The following is a 24959-nucleotide window of genomic DNA, read 5'->3' on the forward strand; positions in this document are numbered from 1 at the left end:
TTATTTCAAATTAATTCTTAAGTAAGTTTTATTAAATTATCAACAAATGTGTGTCTTAAAAATACCTCAAATATGCCCTTCTGAAGATCCGCAAATCATACGTACTACTACGACCAAAACGTATCAAACAAAATTAAATCCTAGTGGGGAATCATAAAGAAGATTGAGAAAATGCAATTAGATCCAGACGATGTGCTAGTGCAAGAGTATGCACCAGATGAACCTTCTTTTCCTGAAGGAGTATGCATGAGTTCATCCTTATCCTTAGCTTTGGCAAACGTTTATAAGGAATTATTCGAGAAGGAGTGTCTAGAGTCAGCAAATCTTAAGTCAAAATATTGCTTTTGCTTGTTGAAGATATCGCCTCAAACATTTGACATTGAAAGCTTGTTGGACCACATTAATGGAACACTAACGGATATCAGCTCAGCCATGATGGAAGAAAACGGTACTATTCAGTTCTGTCAAGAGGAAACCAAATGGCACCCTAGAAAAGATCGTTTCCAGGAATTCAACACATATTTAAGAGGAAACCAGATGGCACCCTAGAGAAGATCATTTAGAGGAAATCAACACACATGGATAGGTACCTGAACACTAAGTCTCCTCAACAGCCAGCTCAAAAACAAGCTCAACGCATTTGTGCATTAAATACACTTAGACATGGAAGTGTATCATACAAGAGGAACAACTGCGCCACAATAAATCGTTTCTACGTTTTAAAAATGGAATTAACAGACTGATCGCATGGAATTATATAAAATAATATTCCACTTTTCCCGGTGTACATTAATCTTTTTAAAAGTAACGCACACATTTACACCCACGTGATCACGGTCTGTTAAACTAATTAGGATTACGTAAGACTGGTAAACGAGAGTGAAATATCGAGTTTTCATTTTAAAACTTTCCATTTCGAACAAAATGCAGCAAAGTGGCTGAAATATTACGGAGAACCGTTACAGGATCAAAACAAATAAAACAGTTTCATACACCTGTTTTTTGTTTTGAATATGTCAGGGAAATATTGGAAGGTTCATAGAGCAAAGTTTAAGGTTTCTATGTAAGTGTGATTCATGTTTAACAAATCCAGTTAATGTTATTTATACCCAACAGTATTATTAGCTGCATTACTACACGGTTTAAAAAAACCTTCTTCTAAGGACAAAAACTATTATCCATTAATTTTTACTAAACGAACGCGGTTGATAAACAGGTTCTAAAATCAAGTTTTATCGCTATCTTGGTATTACAACATAGAACTGTTAATAATTAGGTATATAATACGGCTGAATTATTGCTTGGATAGTACGGGAGATCGGGTCGAATAAAACGTAAGCGCATTACTCTCGGTTAACCTAGATAACGGAAAGTCGTATACCCGAGCCACTTACAAAATATAGTACCTTGAATCAAAGCCCCACCGTCTTCTGGGTGTGTCCAGTGCAGTCTGATGCTCGTGGCAGTAGTGAACTGCACCTCTAAAGTTGGTGCACTCGGAGGCATAAGGACAACCAGGGTGTAGGTTATCTCATCCTCGCCGAACAGATTTTTGGCGGAACAGGTGTAGTTGCCCGCCAGTGAAGGGTCGACACCTTAAAATGTAAAATGAAATTAAGACCTTGCCGATCGACCGAACGCATTCCTAATGCAACAGAAAATGTTATCTACTTGTCGCCTTTCTAATCAATATGGGTTTTATGTATTGCTCGCTAGAATGAATGCAGCTGCTGGAATAACCTTTACTCGATATATTTCTGTAGAAAGCAAGATTTTGATAAAGCTTTCCATGCATTTGTCCCTACTTACGTTTAATATGTGATAGTAAAGATCAAAATAAACAAAAGGGTTCTATACAACATGGATCTTCAACTTAACAGCTTTTCGAGAAAAAGTAATTTGTATAGAACCTACAGAATAAATCAAACTACTATAACAGCAAAAACTGTCAGCTTCCAAGTATAATTAACATTTACTTCTCCAACTTTTCATGTTCTACTACATTTTTGGTCCTTCGAGCCGGATTCATTAGTAAGTAATTGCTAGTTCTCGTGTTATTTGTCTGCTTACACTAGCGATATTAGTGAATATCTTTTTGTGTAAGGTTATGTTGTAATGTTATGTTCACCACACAATTTTCTACAAATAAACAAGGGGCCCCACCACGAACTCCATCGATGGAGATCTGGGAAACCGCTCTAAGGATTTTTTTCAAATTATGATGGTGTGATACGGACCGTGGGGCTTACCAAGCTAAAATATTTTCAAGGTCATGGTACTTCCGGTTATACCGGAAGTCGATACTAACTTTCTTATTTTAAATGGAACCCCTTGTATATTATTGCATTTTTGGAAAGAGTATCTATTTTTTAGTTGAAAACATATAGCACACTCCATACTTAGGTCTATTTTTTTGTGCAAATTGGATATCTTGTAGAGGAAGACCTAATTTATCGAATTTGACATGAAAATTTTCCAGTTTTTATACAGGGTGGTCAAAAAAAAATTGTCGAAAATGAAGTTCAGAAAATATGTAAAACTCGAAATTTTTAAATGGAAACCCCTAATTTTTTTAACATATTCGCATTTTGCACTAAAATTATGTGTAACTTTGTTAGTGTTAGTTTAGTGCAGAATGCGAATACGTTAAAAAAATTAGGGGTTTCCATTTAAAAATTTCGAATTTTCCACATTTTCTGAACTTCATATTCGATAATTTTTTTTGAGCACCCTGTATAAAAACTGAAAAATGTTCGTGTCAAATTCGATAAATTAGGTCTTCCTCTACAAAATGTCCAATTTTCACAAAAAAATTAACCTATGTTTCCGGGAAAACTAAATTTTGTTGACAGTTTGCATCTGTCAATTTTTGCTTAAAAATCAAAATATCTCGGAAACGGTCAATCCTAAGTATGGAGTGTGCTATATGTTTTTAACTTAAAAATAGATGCTCTTTCCAAAAATGCAATAATATACAGGGGGTTCCATTTAAAATAAGAAAGTTATTATCGACTTCCGGTATAACCGGAGGTACGATGACCTTGAAAATATTTTAGCTTGGTAGGCCCCACGGTCCGTATCACACCATTAAAATTTAAAAAAAAATCTTTCAAGCGGTTTCTGTTAATTTTTAACATGCCGTGGTTAGTAACATGTTTGGTCCTTCGAGCCGTATTGATTAGAAAAAACATGAGGTTCCCCGTTTAAATATCTTTAAAATGAATATGTTTACGAACTTTTACTTTGAAATATGTGATATTGAACATAGAGCGTTATTAATATTGGATTGTTAACAGGAATTTATTAAAAATGTAAATGCACGTTCGCAAGACGTATTTCCATCGAACAAATTCTCTCACAATAATCGTGAAGTGTGAAATATAATAAACAATAACGTTCGACCATATAAAATGCAATCGTTTATACATTTACCATGCCCGAGAAACCACGTGGTTAAATAAATTCCATTTAGACTTAATTTCACTTTTATGACCTATAACTTACTGTGGATTTTTAAATGGCCGTCGCTGGTAACTTCATAAAACGGGCTGAAAGTTATAGGCCGATCTCTATGTATCCACCTGGTCCTAGGAGTCGGGTTTCCCACGGCCAAGCAGGGTAATAATACCTTAGATTTATCAGGTTTGTGCAACACTTGCGTAAAGGACGCTATTCTTGAAGGCGCCCTGGAATTGGTTGATTGAGCAATAATAGACGTGGGCTCTCCTTCGCCGATAGTGGTCGTTGCAGATACCTGTTTGCAGAGAAAAAATTGTATATACAGTGTATCGCTCTCCCCTTCGCTATGTAAAAGGCAAAGATTGAGCAAAAGGGCGGGTAAAACAGATGCACCAACATATTACATCAGAACCTCGATAATCCGAACTAATTCGGACTGAAGACAGTTCAAAAGTGCATCAACTAGAAAGAGACGAAGTTTCATTAGTGTATGACAGTCAGATTCGGATTGTAGGTCGTTTGGATTAGTGAAGGGGTTCGGATTATCGAGGTTCTAGTAGTATATTTTGATTTCAAGACGATTGATTTTTATCAGTTCAAGCCATTGATTAACATTTGTTCATGCATAAGCTAAATGAAATGAACTAAAAAACAAAACAAATTCGGCCAACAACACCTGTACGGAAAAAGTCAATGGAAAGCTTCTGTTCGATTATTCGGGGACCATTAAAGATCTAGGCTTCGTTGATATTTTAAGTATCACTTCGGGATCACCACTTGAGGGTTGCTTTCGGTGTGCTGCAAAATAAAACTCTCTCTCAACGGTAAAATAAAGGCACTTTTATTGAAAACAAAGTGTAGCGAGAAGGAATGTTGTCGAGACGAGTCCTGTTGTGGAGTCGCTCGCAGGTATAAGTATCTAGTCCTTGGCGCCAATCTGTCGTTGCTCTTTTCCGGGAACCATAGTGTGTATGTCCCGCGTGCAGATTTTCGTTTGTTGCTTGCAACTGTTAGACCTGTCCAGCGTTAGGCTGACGCTCTTGACGTAATACTCAAAAAGGGGCACTTGCAGACATATGTACCCACACACCCCCTGTGTGTGACCCATTTTAAGTACCACGCCAAGAGCGCCAGTCTGACGCCGGACTGGTCTAACAGTAACAAGCGACAAACTTGCTGGTGCCGCCGCTTCTGTTGTCATTGTTGTTGTAGTTGTTGTTGCCGTAGTAATAATGGCAGTAGCAGCAGTAGTAGTTATTGTAGTTACCGCTGCTGTTGTTGTCTTTGTTATTGATGCTATTGATCTACAATAGCAACATCAGCAGCAACAACTACAAAAACAACAACAACACCATCAGCAGTAGCAGGAACAACGACAGCAATAACATGTACAACAGCAGCAGCAACAGTAACAATTAAAGCAGACTTCTTTAATCTATGATCAGAGTATTCCTTACTAAGTCGCCAGAGATTCCTTACTGTTGTAGTCAAAGCATTCCTTTCCAACTCGGCAGAACGCTTCTTTCCTCCTTACGCATACTGTCGATTAAGGAAATCAATTCATTTAAGAGCGTTATCAGCGTCGCGTCGTTGACTTAGATTAGATGTTCTTGTTATTGCTGTTATTGATCTTACTGGTGCTGTCGCTTCTGTTGTTGTTGTTGTTGTTGTTGCCGTAGTTGTAGTGGTAGTAGCAGCAGTAGTAGTTGTAGTTGCCGCTGCTGTTGTTGTCGTTGTTATTGATGCTATTCATCTACAACAGCAACATCAACAGTAACAACAAAAATCTGTAGTCTGTATAGACTATGGTTCCCGGAAAAGGGTCACGGCAGATCGGCGCTAGGGACTAGATACATATACCTGCGAGCGACTCCACAACAAGACTCCAACGAACGCTCGCCCTGACAACATTTCTTCCCACCACACTTTGTTTTCAATAAAAATACTTTTATTTTACCGTTAAGAGAGAGTTTTATTTTGCTGCACACCGGAAGCAACCCACAAGGGGATTCAACTGCCAAACAAAAATTGTTTCAATATTCTTTTTCAGATTTGGAACTGCGCTGTATCAAATTTGAAGACTATATCCTTAATAGCATTGAAGTAATTCATCAAAAACTATTTTTACCACTAGAAATAAACAAAATATCAATTTTAAACTGGATTTATAACTAAATATAACTTTTTCTGTCTTAATTTTCAAACCCGTTTCATCAAAACTTTCCAACTTTACACGTTTTTCTGAATTCAACACATTTTACCATCGGAAAGGACGCAAGGAAGACGTCACGAAAACGAACTTACCCAAAATTCGTACAGCTGGTGTTCCTTGAGATTCCTCACCTCGTATATCAGCCCGTGCACGAGGACCATATCCTCTATCCTCATGTTATAGCTGGTGTGTTTTCCTACGCGCCCCGCCTCCCGACAATAAACGGTGTAGAGACTTATACGGCCGTTGGGCTTACTTGGTGATAACCATGACACCAAAATTGATTCGCCTGTCAGGGCAGCAGCTTTTATGCTGGCTGGCGGACCGGGAACTATCGATAAATTCATGTTAATATATAATTGGTGGTGGATTATTTATTACATATTAACTGCTACAGTTGATAAGGTCCTAGGTAAGGCATAGGTGTAGCGGTACAGGGAGTAAAATTTATATGACCACAATGTAACTCACGGGGAACTTGTTACGGCTTAATAAAATTCCTACCGCTCATTATCCAAGCTGCCAACGTTCAGTTTTACAACCCACAGGAGGCTCCGTTAGTTTTTTAGTTACGTCTGTGGTAACACTGCTTCAGCAGTCACTGCAGATTTCGTACGAATAAAAAAGGTAGCGTTGGATTTCTAATTCTAATCATGAGGAAATGAAGAACAGGAATAAAATAGATTTCTTGTTGTCTTTGAAAATATTCAGTAAAATTTCCTCCAAATGAGAGAAAAATAAAGTTGAGTATTCGTTCTCTTCAATTTTTTGCTGTCAGTCAATAGTTCCTAATCTCTAAAATTCTCAATGCAAGTAACCTGATCTAAGCTCACTGGACTGTTTTTTTCTGTTTTGAATTGATTAAAAAAATAACAGATCTGTGCCTTTTACAAGATATATATACACGATGATGGACTTTTAAAAAGTATTTCTTCTTTCCCGAAAAGACAGAAAAAAAGTAGTCCAGATATGACGACCTCGATTTTCGAGAAAAGTTAAATGGGGAAAACCGTCTCTCGAAGTTTTGCTTGATTCGTTTACGAGATAAAGGGCGTTTCTCAGTTTTTGTGGTTTCCTATGGTGTCCTATTCCGAAAAAAAAATTCATTCAAATTTCACTCAATTTTACTCAATAATATATCAATTTTTGTCCACACCCAATTGAGTGAAATTTTCGCTCTATTAGTATAAGTACCACTGAGTGAAACTATTGCAACAGAAATGAGTGAATTTTACTCATTTCCGAGTTACTGCTAACTGTCAATTGAGTGACTTTTGACTGTATTCTGAGTATATAAAACCAATTTAAAGTTGACTTTTTCATTAATATGATTTAAATTTAATTATTATTGAGTCATTTTTTACTACTTGGTTTTTAATTAACTAAATATTGAGTGCAAAAATATATCACTCATAAATGATTAATTAGGATATACAGTATTCACTAAGCGGGACCTCCTCCTGTCCTGACTGAGACCTGCCAGCTGAGACCCGCTGCCGCCGGCTAAGGTCTTTCTCCTAGCGATCACGCTTTCCTGGAGCATCTAACGGGCCCCTATCAACTGCTGTCGAGATTACAGAAGCAATATGCAAGTGGTGCCATCTTCACGGCACCATTCAAATTACTCGAAACTCAGTAATGAGCACATTTACTGTGATTTAGGTACAAGTGCACCAAATACGAGTTTACGTGTAGAATTTATTTAAGGAGTTCCTATATTTGAGTGAAAGTACTCAGTTTTAGTTTAGATATAATCACAAATGAGTAAAATGCCCAATATTGATTGAAAATGTATTCAAAAATGTCACTCAATGAATTCACTCCGAACCTTTATTGCTGTCACAATGGACTGGCAAATAGTCTTCAGGCCCCAAGAAAGCACGTCAGTCTCTGTCCAACATCAAAGTGATACTCACTGTTTTTTTCGACTTTCATTGAATTGTGCATTTTGCATTCTTGTTTCAATGTGAAACAGTGAATCGTGTGTACTAATATGACATTTTACAACGGCTATGTGAAAAAATCCGCAAGAGACCCGACTTGCACAATTTTTGTAAATCAGTTACTTCTTGATACAATTCAATTCATTTTTTTCCCTTCGATACATTAAATACATCCATGGCACACTTAACTGTGTCAAGAAGTAGTGAATAACAAAAAAAAATATATTTAATTTTAATTTGTTTGACTTACTCTAGCCTAGGTTAAATGATTTGGTTTTAGTTTCTGCAATTATTATTATTATATTGATTATTTTCCTTCTCTTTAAGAAAAATATCGATAATTCGAAAGTTGAGGAAATTGTGACAAAAAAATTAAATGCATGATTTTTGTCACCTTCACAAAGTTTATACTCATACACAGACTATTCTTTTTTCAATGACCATAAAAAAGGGAATTTTTGTAATACCGTCCTGAAATTTTGGCAATCTGACTCTAAAAATCTGTTGGACTTCAGTGGAATAATATGTACAGTGTGTACATATTTGCTCCGGACCACCAGTGTAGAATTTTTTACAGGGTGGGACGATTTTAATATCAATTTTTTTCAGAGTAGGGAATGTATAGACACACGTATGGGATATATTTTTAAGGAGATACTGTTATCTCGTGGCATGCTGTAATTTTTTTAATAATGTGTTTTTGGAAAATCGTATTTAGGGATTTTTTTATTAGAAATTTGACAACACTGCGTTATTCAGCAGCAAATGCAATAGCCAAAATTTCATTAATTTATGTCGTCGCATGTTTTTTTTTTGTAGAGCCTCAAAGTCTCAAAAAGTGAAAATTCTTATTTTAGTTTAAAAATATAGGGGGCTTTTAGAAATGAGTAAAAATAGTAAAATACAATTTAAAAAGGACGAAATATCATGTTAAGAAAGAGAAAACAATATGAGTACCATTATATTTTAAAATTAGATAATTTCTCTAAACACATAATTTTTATAACTCGGAAAGAAATTTATTTTTTCTTGTTATATTTCATCAAAGGTAAAAAGAAGTTCAGGACATCGAGCAAATGAAAAGGGGGACACTATAATTGAATATTTCCGAAAGGTTTCATCCTACTGTATATCCACCAATTTTGACCTATTACTTTAAGCGATCATTATGTATTCATCCTGATTGGCAGTCCGCCGGGAAACACCCTGTGCAGACACACAAACAGGAAGACATTGTTTATTTATCGCAAAAATTGCGTTTAAATACCCATTTACCACTTATCGCTAGGCTAATTTAAAAACGCACAATCAACCAGCTGTAGCTATAGAAGCAACAACTTAGATTTGCATATCAGAAAAGCTGGTTTTATGCTTACTGGCATACCGGACGCTATCTATAAATGCATTCCATTTTATAATTGTTCCGTGGTGTTATTATTTATTACACTTTGAATGTTGGACAATGATAGCTTTATCGATGCAAGAAAATTAAAGTTATGTACCACCGGCGTAAAGAGCTATAGTAGAATAACGAATGTTTATTATTTTACCTTTGTTCCGATTGTTTAAAATGACTATAAAAATTTGGTTTGGCATATTTTTAAATAATAAAACCGCAACTGTCCTGTTGTCTTTTTTACATTTTTACGCGTTGCCAAATCGCTGGTTGCAATAAAACATTTTAAATGTCGCATACGGATAAGTCTAAAGGTATAATGGATTGGAAAGTCGTTGTTCAAATTAATATTATTTGCAACAATTATAGTAGCATGCATAATATTTAATATCCCACGTGCGTGGTTAATAAAATTTTGAATCTAATACCACCGCGTTGGTGTTTATAGACAATATTGTCCTTATTCGTCTAAGCTCTACGTAGAGAAATTCCTATTACTAGGTGTGATGTAACGAGGCGAAGGAATTCGTAGTATATTTTTTCATTTCCAACAATGACACCAATACCACACTTAATTGAGTTTGCTACATACAACACCGAATAACTCAGTTTTTTCCCCTTTTCAATAAATGATACATATCCCACCACTTTGGTAATTCACTAGGACCGGCAAAAGAAATCACAATTACGTCGTTTCGATAAAGTGAATGGAACTAAGGTTTGCTGGAACTATTTCGCGGTAAACGCATATCAAAGTCTTGCACAGCTCCACCGCAATGTCGTTGGTTTGGAGTCTTTGCAGGATCTGGTGGGTAAAATTTTCAAATTTTGAAAAACAAAATGTGATATTCTACAGGGTGTTTCAGGATTAAGTCGACAAACTTTATGGAGATATTCCTTATAAAAAAAAATAAGAAAAAAGTCGAGTATACATTTTTTTCCAGAGACGCTTCATTTTCGAAATATATGGCGTTAAAAATTTTTTAAAAAATTCGAATTTTTTAAATAACTTCTAAATGAAGAAGGCTATTTAAGCCAAATTTTGCATGACACTTCTTCTTATAAGATACAATTTTTCCATAGAAGTAGAAGTCCTGCAAGCAACCAGTCGCGGAGTTATGGGGACTAAATTATAAAAAAAAATAATACGGCCCTACTAAAAATAAAAAATAATGCTGTTTTTAGATAGAACAGTTTGTTATTGACAAAAAGTGTACATTCACTTTTTTCCTAACTCTTATAGTTTCATGGCAAAATTGATTTTTCGGAAGGATGCTTCTGGATTCTGTCGATAAACTTTAAAATGAACCTCAACAAAAATTTTCGAGTAGGCTGCTGTCAAACAATGTTAATTTGACGTTTTAAATGTTATTTTGCGAATTGTTGCATACATTATCCATTATATAAAGCGTTCAAACTAATAATAAAAATAAGTTTAATAATGCCGTCCATATTTTCGAACAATGAATATGCTGATATGGTCTTTGTATATGGTTTTTGTCATGAAAATGCCACGGCAACCGGCAAAGGAAACATTTTCAACGACATTCAGTCGTCTCAGACAAACTGGGTCTTTCGGTATTCCAACTTATGCTGATGGACATTTTGCCCCACTTAAATCCATCCACGAGTGTCAGAAGATCTAGCTAGGTATTTCGTCAAGTTCCATTTGGAGGACGCTTCGGGCTGATGAACGCCATGCATACTATATCCAGCGTGTGCAACATTTATTGCCTCAGAACATACGATGCAGGCGCGTGTTTTGTGACTGGATGTTAAACCAAGCAGAGAATAATGATCAGTTTACGCAAAAAGTAATGTGGACAGATGAGGCAACATTTACTCGAAGGGGAATTTTAAACCAAAGGAACAACCATATCTGGTCCTACGAGAATCCACGGGCGGTAAGGGAACTTAGTTTTCAGCATGAATTCCAATGTAACGTATGGTTGGGTGTTTTGGAAAACACTATAGTTGGTCCCTACTTCCTTCTGCATCGGTTAAATGCTGACATGTTTACTGAGTTCCTTGAAAATAGTTTTCAAGATTTGTTAGATGATGTTCCTCTTGATACTCGAATGAACAGTTGGTTTCAACTAGATGGTTGTCCTGCCCATTTGTAGAAGTCCTAGGGAGTGGTTAAACATTAATTATCCCAGGAGATGGATTGGTCGTGGAGGACCTGCAGCGTGGTCCTCACGTTCACCCGACTTGACACCGATGGATTATTTCGTTTAGGGTGCGGTTAAACAAAAAGTCTACGAGGTGCCAGTTATACCCTAGAAGATCTAAGACAGCGGATAGTCCAAGCGTGTCGGGAATTAACTCCAATTCAGTGTCGATCGGCCACTACCACCATAATTAGAAGATGTCGTGCTTGTCTATAGTCCGGAGGCGCCCATTTTGAACAAAATATTTTTTAAATCATTTAATTTTTGATTCACTTTTCGCTTTGTCTAGGTAGAATATTAATTGGTAATTTTTTGGTTGTTTCAATTTACAAATAAATTTTCGTGTATTGTTTGCCATCTTATTTTATTTAAAAGTACACAACACAAGTAAATGAAGCGACTACAAACCGCCTGAAAAAATTTAGGAGTATTGCAAGGGTCGTTACTTTGACGAATTACGACATAGTCACGTTAGATGTTAGGTACTTAAATATTTCTATTGTTTTCATCATTTTTTTTTTCTAAAAAAAACACCCTATATCACAAAAACGAAGCATCTCCTAAATAATTTTAATACTATTGGTTAAACCCAAGGAAAGGGGAGACAAAAAGGCTTATTTGACTCGCACATACTCGAGACTAAGACCAATTTTAATAGGTACTATATTTTTTTAGTTTTTATGAGGAACGTCTTCCTAAAGTTTATCGACAGAATCCAGAAGCACCCTTCCGAACAATCAATTTTGCCATGAAACTATAAGAGTTAGGAAAAAAGTGAATGTACACTTTTTGTCAATAACAAACTGTTCTATCTGAAAACAGCATAATTTTTTATTTTCAGTAGGGCCGTATTATTTTTTTTTATAATTTAACGAGTCTGAGTCCCCATAACTCCGCCACTGGTTGCTTGCGGTACTTCCACTTCTATGAAAAAAAGGTATCTTATAAGAATATGTGTCATGCCAAATTTGGCTTAAATAGCCTTCTTCATTGAGAAGTTATTCAAAAAATTGATTTTTTTTAAATCTTTAACGTCCTAAATTTATACTTGATTTTTTTCTTATTTTTTTTTATGAGGAATATCTCCTTAAAGTTTGTCGACTTAATCCTGAAACACCCTGTATAATTCTAGTATACAGGATCAGGAAGACAGGCGGATAATTATATGCTCGAACTCTTTTTAGGAATATTGCACNTCTGGTGGGTAAAATTTTCAAATTTTGAAAAACAAAATGTGATATTCTACAGGGTGTTTCAGGATTAAGTCGACAAACTTTATGGAGATATTCCTCATAAAAAAAATAAGAAAAAAGTCAAGTATAATTTTTTTCCAGAGACGCTTCATTTTCGAAATATATGGCGTCAAAGATTTTTAAAAAAATTCGAATTTTTTAAATAACTTCTAAATGAAGAAGGCTATTTAAGCCATATTTGGCATGACACATCTTCTTATAAGATACCATTTTTCCATAGAAGTAGAAGACCTGCAAGCAACCAGTAGCGGAGTTATGGGGACTCAGACTCATTGAATTATAAAAAAAAATAATACGGCCCTACTGAAAATAAAAAATAATGCTGTTTTTAGATAGAACAGTTTGTTATTGACAAAAAGTGTACATTCATATATACAAAGACCATATCAGCATATTCATTGTTCGAAAATATGGACGGCATTATTAAACTTATTTTTATTATTAGTTTGAACGCTTTATCTAATGGATAATTATGCAACAATTCGCAAAATAACATTTAAAACGTCAAATTAACATTACTTGACAGCAGCCTACTCGAAAATTTTTGTTGAGGTTCATTTTAAAGTTTATCGACAGAATCCAGAAGCACCCTTCCGAAAAATCAATGTTGCCATTAAACTATAAGAGTTAGGAAAAAAAAGTGAATGTACACTTTTTGTCAACAATCTGTTCTATCTGAAAACAGCATTATTTTTTATTTTCAGTATGGCCGTATTAATTTTTTTTATAATTTAACGAGTCCCCATAACTCCGCCACTGGTTGCTTGCGGAACTTCCACTGCTATGAAAAAATTTGGCTATCCTTCTTCATTGAGAAGTTATTCAAAAAATTGATTTTTTTTAAAATTTTTAACGTCCTAAATTTATACTTGATTTTTTTCTTATTTTTTTATGAGGAATATCTCCTTAAAGTTTGTCGACTTAATCCTGAAACACCCTGTATAATTCTGGTATACAGGATCAGGAAGACAGGCGGACAATTATATGCTCGAACTCTTTTTAGGAATATTGCACATTTAAATTAAACTTATGTAACCTAGTTTGGGTCGAATATTGATGTCATGCATACACCAAATGTAGCACTACCTTTAAAATAGCGATGTTGAGGTCTGCCATGAAAACCATTACGTAAGTTTGATGTAATCGAAACGGTAAATTTGTCGTTGGACATACTATATTTATGATTTTGATTCCGTTGTTTGTTTTGTATAAAAAAAGTTAGCAGTATCACGTACAAAATGGGTTGATCGGAGGAAATCTAAACTAACCGTACTTATGTAACTCGTTTGTACAAGGAAGTTTGTGTCGAAATTATATATAGCTCATAGTATCCACCGAATTATCAAATTGAAAAAATGCGATTACCAATTATATGGTCGAAGATTTTTGGTTCTAACTTGTGGTTAATGAATTAAAAGTACGTACCACTGTAATCATAGCGCTGGAACGTCGAGGAAAACATCATTATTCATGGTTTTATTGAATAATATGCATAAATGGAAATATTGTTCCAGTGAGTCCTGGATAAAAAGAGGAGACACGGAACTCGAAATTTTACTTCTTAACGAGGCATAACTTGGAACTTGGAAAAACGCTTCACAAGTAAATACGCGCATACCGAGCGGCCCAAAAAATCCCCGCACTTCGGTGGTCCAGTTCAATGGCCCTTTTCCATAAATTTCGGTTTTGATCTAGTTAAAAAAAGGTTCCGTGCTATTAAAAAAATATATCTCACTAAATTACTCGCCATTAGAAACTACAAAAACTACGTATGCGGCAATTCAATAAAGAATAACCCATAAACTTTTTGAGCATTTGTCAATAATTTAATGAGGTCATACGAGAATCTCTGGTAGAATGCTATACAACAATTTAGTTAAACAAATCGCAAGCTATAGTTAATGCATTCAGTGATTATTTTAGTAGTGTTTTTCTTCAGCCCAATGTGTCTTCTGCTATCAATAATAATCCAATAATAGATATTAACTTGCCTAACATAAACATTTCGCTATTTACGGAGAGTGAAGTCGAGCTGTCAATTCGTAAATTAAAAAATTAAACGACTTGTGGTCCTGATGGCTTTACCCAGTTTTATAATAAAAGACTGTGCCGCTGCGTTATCTCGCCCACTTGAAATAATTTTTAATTTTTCTCTTAAACTTAATATATTTCACGATCTATGGTAATCTGCCAGTATTTGTCCTATACAGGGTGTTAAAAAAAGAGTGTAAAATATTTAAGGAGGTAATAGTATGAACCAAAATAAGCAGAAATGTCGCAATAAACATGGGTCCGCAAAGTAACGGTTGCGGAGATATGGAATGTTTTATGTTTTTTAGCACCTTTTTTTATTTTGCAAAAACGTTGTGTATTTTTTTATAATAGTTGGTTGATGTTTAGTGAAATAAACAGTACGTATTTGACAGTTGTTCTCAGTGCACAAGTTTTCTTTCGCTATGGCTGGTTACTCTAACGCAGAATTAACAGACATGCATTTCATGTATGGTCGTGCTAATGGGAACGCCACCGAAGCGCAACGTCTTTATGTTGACGCTTATCCAAATCGCCAGATTCCTTCACAACGCATGTTTGGAAGAATTCACCAAAGATTGCGTGATACCGGTTCCTTGAGCAAACAGTGCCATTTATCCGGAAGACCAAGGTCGGTATCCACTCCTAGAGCAGAAGAAGAAATTCTAGCACTGGTAGAGCAGAATCCAGGTACGAGTGTGCGGAGAATATCAGCCGAGGTAGGAATTAGTGGTCTTCTTGTTTGGAGAATCATTCACGAGCAACTGCTTTATCCATACCATGTGCAACGAGTACAGGCCTTAAATCCAATAAATGATCATCAAGCACGTTTGGTTTTTTGCCGCTGGTTTCTACGTCATGATGCTGAAGACCCTCGTTTTCTTGCAAACATTCTTTTTACTGATGAGGCCGGGTTCACAAGAAATGGAGTGTTTAATTTTCACAATACGCATATTTGGGCCGACGAAAATCCTCATGCTCTAATAGAATCTGGACATCAGGCACGTTTTTCATTAAACATTTGGATGGGTATTGTAGGTGACAGGTTTCTAGGTCCTGTTGTTTTACCAAACCGATTAACAGGCGCTGCTTACCTCAACTTTCTGCAGAACACACTGTATGAGTTTTTGGAAGACATTCCTTTGAAGCAGAGGCAACAAATGTGGTTCCAGCATGATGGAGCTCCAGCTCATTTTTCCATGGCCGTTAGAGAGCATTTACACCAAACTTTTCCACATAGATGGGTAGGAAGGGCCGGACCTGTTTTATGGCCTCCAGGATCGCCTGATCTGAACCCTCTAGATTTCTTTGTTTGGGGATATTTGAAGACATTAGTGTATGGTACTCCTGTAAATAGCCTGGAAGAGCTGCAGCTACGGATTAATGAAAAGTGTCAAGAAATCCAAACCAAGGAGGGGTTTTCGAAAGAGTTCGAATATCGTTGAGACGAAAATGTCGTGCCTGCTTGGAAATGGACGGAGGGCACTTTGAACATCTTCTGTAACTTTGTTTTTTGTTTGTTAAAAGCTTCCTTTCTCGGTTTATTCCTAATAAAATAAAATGTTTGAAAAACGAATAGTGGTCCATATCTCCGCAACCGTTACTTTGCGGACCCATGTTTATTAAGACTTTTCTGCTTATTTTGGTTCATACTATTACCTCTTGAAATATTCTACACTTTTTTAACACCCTGTATATAATCAATTAAGAATGTAATACTCATTTGTTGTAAATAAATATTTTTCAATAAATCCCAAGTTTCTAGAAATGGAAAGTTTGTTAAAAAGTTCAAAACTTTTTGCGAGCGCATTGCTCCCGGCCTAGACCTTAGGTCTAGCGCAAGGCAAACCCTAAAAGACAGCGATAAAACCACTTTAGCCGAAATTCGAAACCATGCAAGTTTTTACTTGAACAAAATTTAAATCGACTTGATATATTTCGCGATTTTCTAACCTTTAAACCACGGCAACATTTTGCTCCGCCACCCCGTACTATAAGAAATCTAGGTAATAATCTGACCGACCACCATACTGTAAAAAGAAATGCTTTACTAGTGATACGACAGCAAACCGTACCAAATGAAGCAAAATATCATTTTAATGCCACACTTAGGTATATTATTTTTATGTTTGTATTACGTAAAAAACTCGGTTGTGATGAAATTATTGGTGAGGATTTCACTTTTCATTGTACACTTTTTTTGAACTTGTCTAATGATATTCATTCATGCAAACGGCAACCACAGGATAGTTGGTAGTCTTCACACCGTCAGAGGTGATGTCACCAAACCGCGATGGTTAGAACAGATGCAGAACTGATTGAGGAAATAAGACCATCCTCTGGTTATTTTTATACGATTTTGAAGGATGTAGAGTCGAATTGAGATTTGGCGCGTGATTTCTTGCGAAAATGGGAGTAAACCTGTGGTATAAATTTTTTTCCGGCTTACAAAAGTGTAAGACAACCACAAGTTTTACTGTAAACTATAATTATATTTTGTGGTCACACATTCAAAAATATAATTCGTAAAGTAGCTGCTTTATCGAAACTAAAATTAACCGTGAAAAAAATATAAAATTTTAGTCACCTTGGCGTTGGATTTACTGCATATTTTCTATTATTTACAAACCAAATTTCTGAAAACGAATATAATAGTCGTCTACATTCACTTTTTAAGGCGTTCGAGGACGAAAACCATACGTTGTGTCTTCATAAATCTAATCATCCACTAAATTTTAAGGCGAAACGACAAATATTTTTTAATGGAGCTTTAATTTAAGTAACATTTTAAATGTCGTTAAATTAAATTAAAAATTAAATGTAATTATATGAATGTCTGCATATGAGGGAAAGTTATAATTAATGAGCACGAAAAAAGGATGAATAGAAAATAAGCTATTCCGTTCCTCAACATAGAAATAAGCACAAAGTGAAATGATAATAAAAAGCATATTATTATTCCACTCTCCATTTCAAGAAATTTATATAAAATGTCTTAAAAGCAGTGGCAAATACGGTTTCCCTATTCAGGTCCCGAGAATGCCACAAAAAAGCAAAATTCGAGTAACTCAATTAATCGTTTTTAAGATTTAAATAAGGTTGTGTAAAAACATTGTTAAAATTCAATACCGTTTTTGTAGAATGTTAGTGGCTGCTGGTTTATGTTATTGTTCGACAAGGATTTAGATAGATCACTTTCTAAATTTATATTTAACGACATTCCTAACAGATAATTCGCTTTGAGATAAAAGCAAATTGCCACTTATCCATATTTTAATTAAGCTGACAAAAGAAATTCTTTCACAAAAAAACTAGGAATCCAAACTTTTACCAAAATGTATTCTCTTTACCTAATTTAAATTTTTTTTATAATATGAATATTTGAGACAAGGTTAATATAAATAATATTTGGAACTGGCAAAGGAAACTAAATTTGAAAGCAACGTGTACAGGATGTAACTCAACCACTGGGCCAAACTTTAATTGTCAATTAGAAATAAAATATTTAAATATAATTTAAAATTTAATTGTTTTAGGCTATGTAGAAATCAACAAAGTCAACACATTTTTCAAGTAAAATCGAATTCTTAAGGACATCTGAAATAATTCGTATACAGGGTGTCCCTGGAAAGGATGGACAACGCTTGACCTAACTTTATATACAAAAGTGCACGCCTACTGAGATATAGCCTTCTAAATATAGAATAGAAAACCTATTTTTTTCAAATAATTTGAAAAATATTTTTCTTAGAAACTTCAAATTTGGTACACTCATTTTTTTATATAAGGGCAAGGTAAATATAGAATTTGGAGAGAATACATATACAGGATGTTCTATTTCTTGTGCCTGTGCGCCACTGGCTATCCCGTAACTTTTTTGTACGCCAATGACGACAGAATTTATATTTTTAAAAACAATCACTATTTTAGAAGATTTTTTGCCTCTTACGAAATTTTGATATCGTTTATGGATTGCGAGTAAAATTTTAAGCATTTTTTACACATTAAATAATCTAAAATCAGTTTAAGATAAATAAAACATTCTAGTACGAGTACGAGATATAACAGACAAACAAATTTATAACAATAATTAAAAGGTTCTGTGTCAAGCTAGCTGTGATTTAATTTTAGCTTATTTTGTTTTTTATTGCAATTTATACTTTTGCTGAACAAACTGAAATGTTAGTAGTTTTGGGTCATTGTGAAGGAAATTGTTGTGCTACTGTTCGAACATATGCTGAAAGATTTCCTAATCGAAGAGCACAAAATATTTGCTAACGCGGAGAGACACCTTCGGGAAACAGGACGTTTTTTACCTGTAACATTAAATCGTGGATAATGTACGGCCGGAATTATTCAGCTGGAGGAACAAATTTTGGAAAGGATCGAAGAAATTCCTCAAGTAAATAAAAAGCGTTTAGCGGCAGAGGTTGGCTTTCAAAAAGTTCCTTTAATAGAGTATTAAAAGACCAGTTATTACAGGTTACAGGTATTACAGGATACAGGTAGGTATTACAGGTTATTAAAGGTCTAACAGGTGGATAGGTAGAGGAAATAGTGCCCCTTTAAAATGGCCACCTCGATCCCCGGACCTAAACCCATGTAATTATTTCATTTGGGGAGCGTTGAGGACCACAGTTTAAAATAATTTTTCATACAGAAAACGAATATGGAAAAGAATACAACATGAAATTAATGTTATGAGAGGTAATGCACAATTATTGGATAACTCCTAATTTTCGAAAAACTAATGTTTGCGTTTAAGAACAAGAAAGTAACTTTGAGCATTTACTGTAATATTATTTTAATGTGATTACAAATATCAGTTTATTTAAAATGTTATGTTGCCTTTCTTACATTATTAGTTGATATTGTTTATTTAAAATATTAGTGGTGTTTATTTTATTGATTGATAATACTAATACCAAAATTGTGTAGTTATTTTTTTAATGTGACGTTTTTCCATTATTATTCCCTGCTTTGAGGCTGTAGTTATAAATTATTTTTTATAAATCGGAATTTTTGTCTATATTTAATGTATAAAAAATGCGAATTTTACTCGAAATCCATAAACGATATCGAAATTTTGTAAGAGTAAGAGTATTTTGTAAGAGTGTAAGAGAAGAATCTTCTAAAATAGTGCTTATTTTTAAAAATATAAATTCTGTCGTCATTGGCATACACACAAAAAAGTTACGGGATAGCCAGTGGCGCACAGGCACTAGAAATAGAACATCCTGTATATGTATTCTCTCCAAATTCTTTATTTACCATGCCCTTATATAAAAAAATTAGTGTACCAAATTTGAAGTTTCTAAGAAAAATAGTTTTCAAATTATTTGAAAAAAATAGGTTATCTATTCTATATTTAGAAGGCTATATCTCAGTAGGCGTGCACTTTTGTTAGGTACGCTAAATAGTCTTATTTTCATCCAAGGAACCTGTGGTCAAGCGTTGTCCATCCTTTTCAAGGACACCCTGTATATTCCTGTGAGTATCATAAATATTGAGGATATCTCTCATTAAATATCCTGCAAGTCCTATTTTTTTGTCTTGTGACACTCCATGAATAAATAATAAATTTAGAATGTCAGCATTTGAATAAATGTTAACGTTTGCCATTCTTTAACGATAAATAATACTCAAGTAAATATTCACTGTATGTGTTAAATTAACAACAATAAACTGGTGACAAATTAGGTGCTTGTTTTGAGATTCTATTAAAAATTTCACAGCCATCCTCGCAAGAAATAATGTAAATACCTTAAAAACCAGAAAAGATAGGTATAGGGAACCATTATACCATTGGAAAGAGAACAATATTGTTCATTAGGATGCGCAAAAATATACAGGGTATTCCATTAAAAAAAAATAAGTTAAGATGGTTTAAAGTTGACTAAATTCGGCATTAAATTTCTACCACCCTGTATGAAATTAGGTCATTTTGAAATTATGGCAGGAAAGCTTAGGTTTTAGTTATGTCCCATATAAATTTTATCGTTCTAACTTTATTACTGTACAATACACATCTCTTTGAATTAGGCAGTGCTTTTTTAATTTTTTTGAAAAAAAATTAAATACATCAAAAACGGTTAATTTTAAGAATAGGAAACCTTTATGAAAGTTTACCTAAAAATTGACGTAAAAACCAAAATTGCAATAATATACAGGGTGTTCCATTTAAAATAACGAAGATGACGATAGTTATTTTTACAAACACAGGAGATATGGGGTGTTTTATATATAAATTATATATTTTTTCCTTTTTAATATGGCTGGCTATGAAAATACAGATAAAACTATAATTCTTACTTTTACAAAAGATTACGTTTATTTTAAATGCACAACAAAAAAAAATCGTATGATAATATAATACTAACGAAATTTTAGGAGATAGGTGGATAGGAACAAACGGACCGATCAAATGGCCAACTAGGTTACCTGATTTGAGTCCGTTGGACTTTTTCCTTTGGGGTTTTCTAAAAGACATTAATATACGTTTAATGAATGGAACCCGAAGCATCGCCAGAAGATGCACGAAATGTGCGACAGTTGAGGTATGGCAATTTGAACATTTAGCTATCATTTTTGAAAGTTTTTATTGATGTAGGTACTTACTATTGTTTAATTTACGTTTAATATTGTACCTTCAGTTGAAGTGGAATAAAAATTTGAAAACCCTGTCTTGTCTTATCTGTAATATATATTTTAAATAAACGTCATATTTTTACAATAGATATGAATTTTGTAAAAGTAAGAATTATAGTTTTGTATGTATTTTCATAGCTAGCCATTAGCTAGCCATATTAAAATGTAGGATCGAATTTATATATAAAACACCCCGTATCTCCTGTGTTTGTAAAAATAACTATAGCATGTGATATATTGCTATAAAGCGAAAAAAAATCTTTATTTTTTTAAGCCATGGTCAGTTACGATTTCCATTTAAAAAAATATAACTTTGGGTCATAACTCCGGAATTTTAAGACCTACTAAATCTAATACCGGCATTCAATTCTACGCCAAAGAATTAGTCTTGAGCAGTTTTCACTCTAACTGTAATTTATTTAACAGCTCAAAAATGTCACAACAACGAGAAACGCCCTGTAACTCAGAAACAAATGAAGATAGCAAATTTCTGATTTGACAGTCGAGTTTGCCATGAAAATCGAGCTCAAGAACGTGGTGTTAGATTTATCATATCTTTACTAGTTTCTGAGATACCCTGAAATCCCACCGAAAATGGACCAGCCTGTACATGTATGCCGAGAAGTGTGAATGTGTTAACTCAGTCTTATTAACTTCAACGAAATGTTTAACGGGCTAAATACAAATTAAATGGTTTAATTGGCTCTAATAAGTTTGATTTCTACCAATTAACCCATTTCCTCAGTGTGTTAACAATTTTGTACATCCGTAGGCAGGTCCGACTTCCGTTGGTTTTGAAATTTCTCGAGAAAAGTTACTTGGAAAATTTTCTTACTTTAACGAGTTCTACATTGTACGCCCTGTATACAAATGTTCTTTTTATTTCAAAGGCAATTCCAAAATGAAATGTGCAGGTGAAATTTATTTTTTGTCAGTCAACGGAATATTTGCGAGGTAGTAAAGTAAAATTTTAATAAACAATCATTTTAATGATATCTGTTTTTATTTATTTTAACTTTTTCCTTTTTACCTCGAACTTTCATTCTCGAACCCCATCGAATGTTGCGCTTTTATTTTAATGAAAGCGACCGAAATGCAGAAATTAGAAATATCTGGGAGAGATGCGGACCGGCGTTAAGATAAACAAATCCGAGCAAGGCCCCGGTGAAAGCTGGACGGAGACCAACTTAAAATAAATAAGTCGACAAAATTCAGCCGTGACCACGTTTGTTTTTCTGTCAAAAGAATTGTCCGGCGTGATGTAATCTTATCATTTCGTTTAAGTAGAGCAAAATTCTTGTATACGAATTAAGTGAAACTCGTTGTTGAATGCCAACGGGCGTACACTTTAAGGGGCGATTAACAGTTATAAGTTGTTCGAGCGGGGACTTAATTGGATTGATAACAGCGCATACCTACATGTTAAAGAATTTAAATTATGAATATTAAATTTTCTCGTTTCGGCAACACCCTTGACTGAGGTATTTCTGCAATTTGCGCACGGCAATGAAAGTGTAACAAAAAACAGTCAATGTCTTTTAATTTCTTTGTCAAGTGTTCACACATTCAAAAGATTTATTCTAGGAAATTATAAAGTTCATAAAAAATGTGTATGGAAACAATTTTGTTAACGATAATAGTTCCCTACTTTTTTTCAGATTAGATTTGACACGAAACAAATGCATTTCAATTAAAAAAATATTATACATCAGGAACAGGTTCAAAAGGCGTGCTTAGATTGTGATAACAGTCAAGGCAAACAACAGTAGGTGGTTCGAAGTCGTTTTGTTAGTTCTTTATAGAAACTGCAGAACAAGGTAGTGTCGCAGTAAGCAGGGCGATTTAAATAACCGCAATATTTCTACAAAAAAACGTAGAGCAGCTCCGCTCGCAAGTAAAATTTTCACCAATCTTTCCAAGATTTCTCGTCAGGCTCCGCAGACGTCGCGATTGCCATCAAATCGCTCCAGAACATTCAATATAAAAAATCACCGATGTTTCGAAATTTTTCACCGAAGTTTCTAAATTTCAACCGCCGAATCACCCAGATGAGAAGATCGCCACCGAGCGTCCTTCATCCTTCCGAGCGACGATGACAGCGTGTGCCACTCCTTCCCCGAGGTTGTCGACGACTTTCCAAAAAATGGCGAAAAATTCAACATCCAGATGACTTCAAATTCACACTTCTACAAGACCTTAGGGTCGGTATTATCACCACTTAGTTTCAGACCTACAACTCCACAGGGACGACTATACTAGCCAAGAACGTTGTTTTCACTGATAAAAATCCTGAGGCCACCTACCGGAATCCACCGTGCCCGCATGTGAACTCTGGGTTTCCGCAATTATTTAACCAGAGCACAGTTGCCTGGCCAGAGTGTGTACTCGACAGACTTTTAAGAATTCGCATCTCAACCAATGCATTTTCTATATCGTATTACTATTTTAAAAAGCAGTAATAAATATTTTAAACCGAAATGACCATTTCATGCATAATTCATCAATTAGGCTGATTTTTTGTGAGCAGATAGTAAAAATAGTGTAGAATACGCTGAAAAAGGCGGGCGACATTGTTTAAAAGTTGATCACATATTAGAAATTCGCGTTTTTCGACTGTAACTTTTTTTCTGACGGTACATATTATTCTACACTATTTTTGCTATCTGCTCACAAAAGATTATGCATCCATACCCCTATATTTCCTGGTCTACACGCTGCAATATTTTCAAGCTTTCAGCATGTTTACGTACTGGCGCTCTAGAGAGGCCGTACACAACAGTGCTTCTAAGCAGTGTAAAGACAGTGATTTTCGGACACTAAGGTATCAGACCCGAGCAAAATCCGCACCATGGCGCTCCTCGTGGGGCTATGACGGAAGACAGACAACCTACCTACGTAACTGGAATGAAAGTACCGCAAAAACGCAGTTTTAACACCGATAATTTCATAAACCCTCAAACCGTCCGAATATGTCGGGCTTAATTAATTTCTTCCATGTTAGATAATTATCTGTTAAGACACGTAAAACACCCAATATTTTACTTTAATTAATCACATGTTTCGACACGTTTATATAACTAAATCATTGTTTCATCTGATCCTTCCTAGTTAACAAACGAATCTGTGAAAAATTTAGCGGCGTTTTCTAAAATTATTGGGCAAACTATTATATTCCTTTTTTTAAATGTAATACTAACATTAAAATATTTTATTACACATTTCCAAACAGATGGAGCAACAACTTAAATGCGTTTCTACGTTTCTTCCGACCAATTAAGTTATTATATCTGTGAGAGCAAGTAAAACTTTAGATATACACTCGGATAATGTCGTTACGTAATACATCTCTTAAATATATATTATTAAAACTGGTAAAATATTTATAAGAGTAGTTTAAATATTGCAGGACTGTATCCGGTTTTATAGCGTCAGGCAACACCCAATACATACGCGGTGTGCTGTAGGACGGTAGTAAAATTCACGGCAGGGGCATTGGTAACCTTAAAATTGCAGTACGTACGAAATTTCTATGCAAGTGTGTGTATTAGCACTTTAATTAAATTAATCAAGGTCTTCGATCTTCTAAAAGGTTGCGAAATTAAGTAAAAACTAAAAAATTTCTAATTTACGTCTCGAAATCCTTAAAATTACATTAATATGAAAAGTAATTCTAAAATATATTATTTATTCATAATGCAGCCATTTAGTATCAATTTAATAAAATGTTAAAAAGCCGGGTGGCCTAGAAATGTATGAAATATAAAGAATTATGTGTAAGGATATTCAAATTGTTACTTAATTGATGCACAGATTGAGATTATGTGTTTATTAAATTAACATTTGCAT

General features: G+C 34.5%; 1 protein-coding gene across 1 annotated transcript in view; it reads right to left on the reverse strand.

The window, feature by feature from the left end:
• The window catches only part of LOC108908956 (Down syndrome cell adhesion molecule-like protein Dscam2), a 306735-nt gene that overhangs the window by 17322 nt on the left and 264454 nt on the right, over positions 1-24959 (reverse strand). The window contains exons 21-23 of the mRNA XM_023457289.1: positions 5764-6002; positions 3505-3754; positions 1407-1595 (exon numbers count right to left, since the gene is read on the reverse strand). Of these exons, the coding sequence (XP_023313057.1) occupies positions 1407-1595; positions 3505-3754; positions 5764-6002 (678 nt within the window). The remainder of the gene's footprint in view (positions 1-1406; positions 1596-3504; positions 3755-5763; positions 6003-24959) is intronic.

Source organism: Anoplophora glabripennis, unplaced genomic scaffold (genome assembly GCF_000390285.2).
Source record: "Anoplophora glabripennis isolate ALB-LARVAE unplaced genomic scaffold, Agla_2.0 scaffold9, whole genome shotgun sequence".
NCBI lineage: Eukaryota > Metazoa > Arthropoda > Insecta > Coleoptera > Cerambycidae > Anoplophora > Anoplophora glabripennis.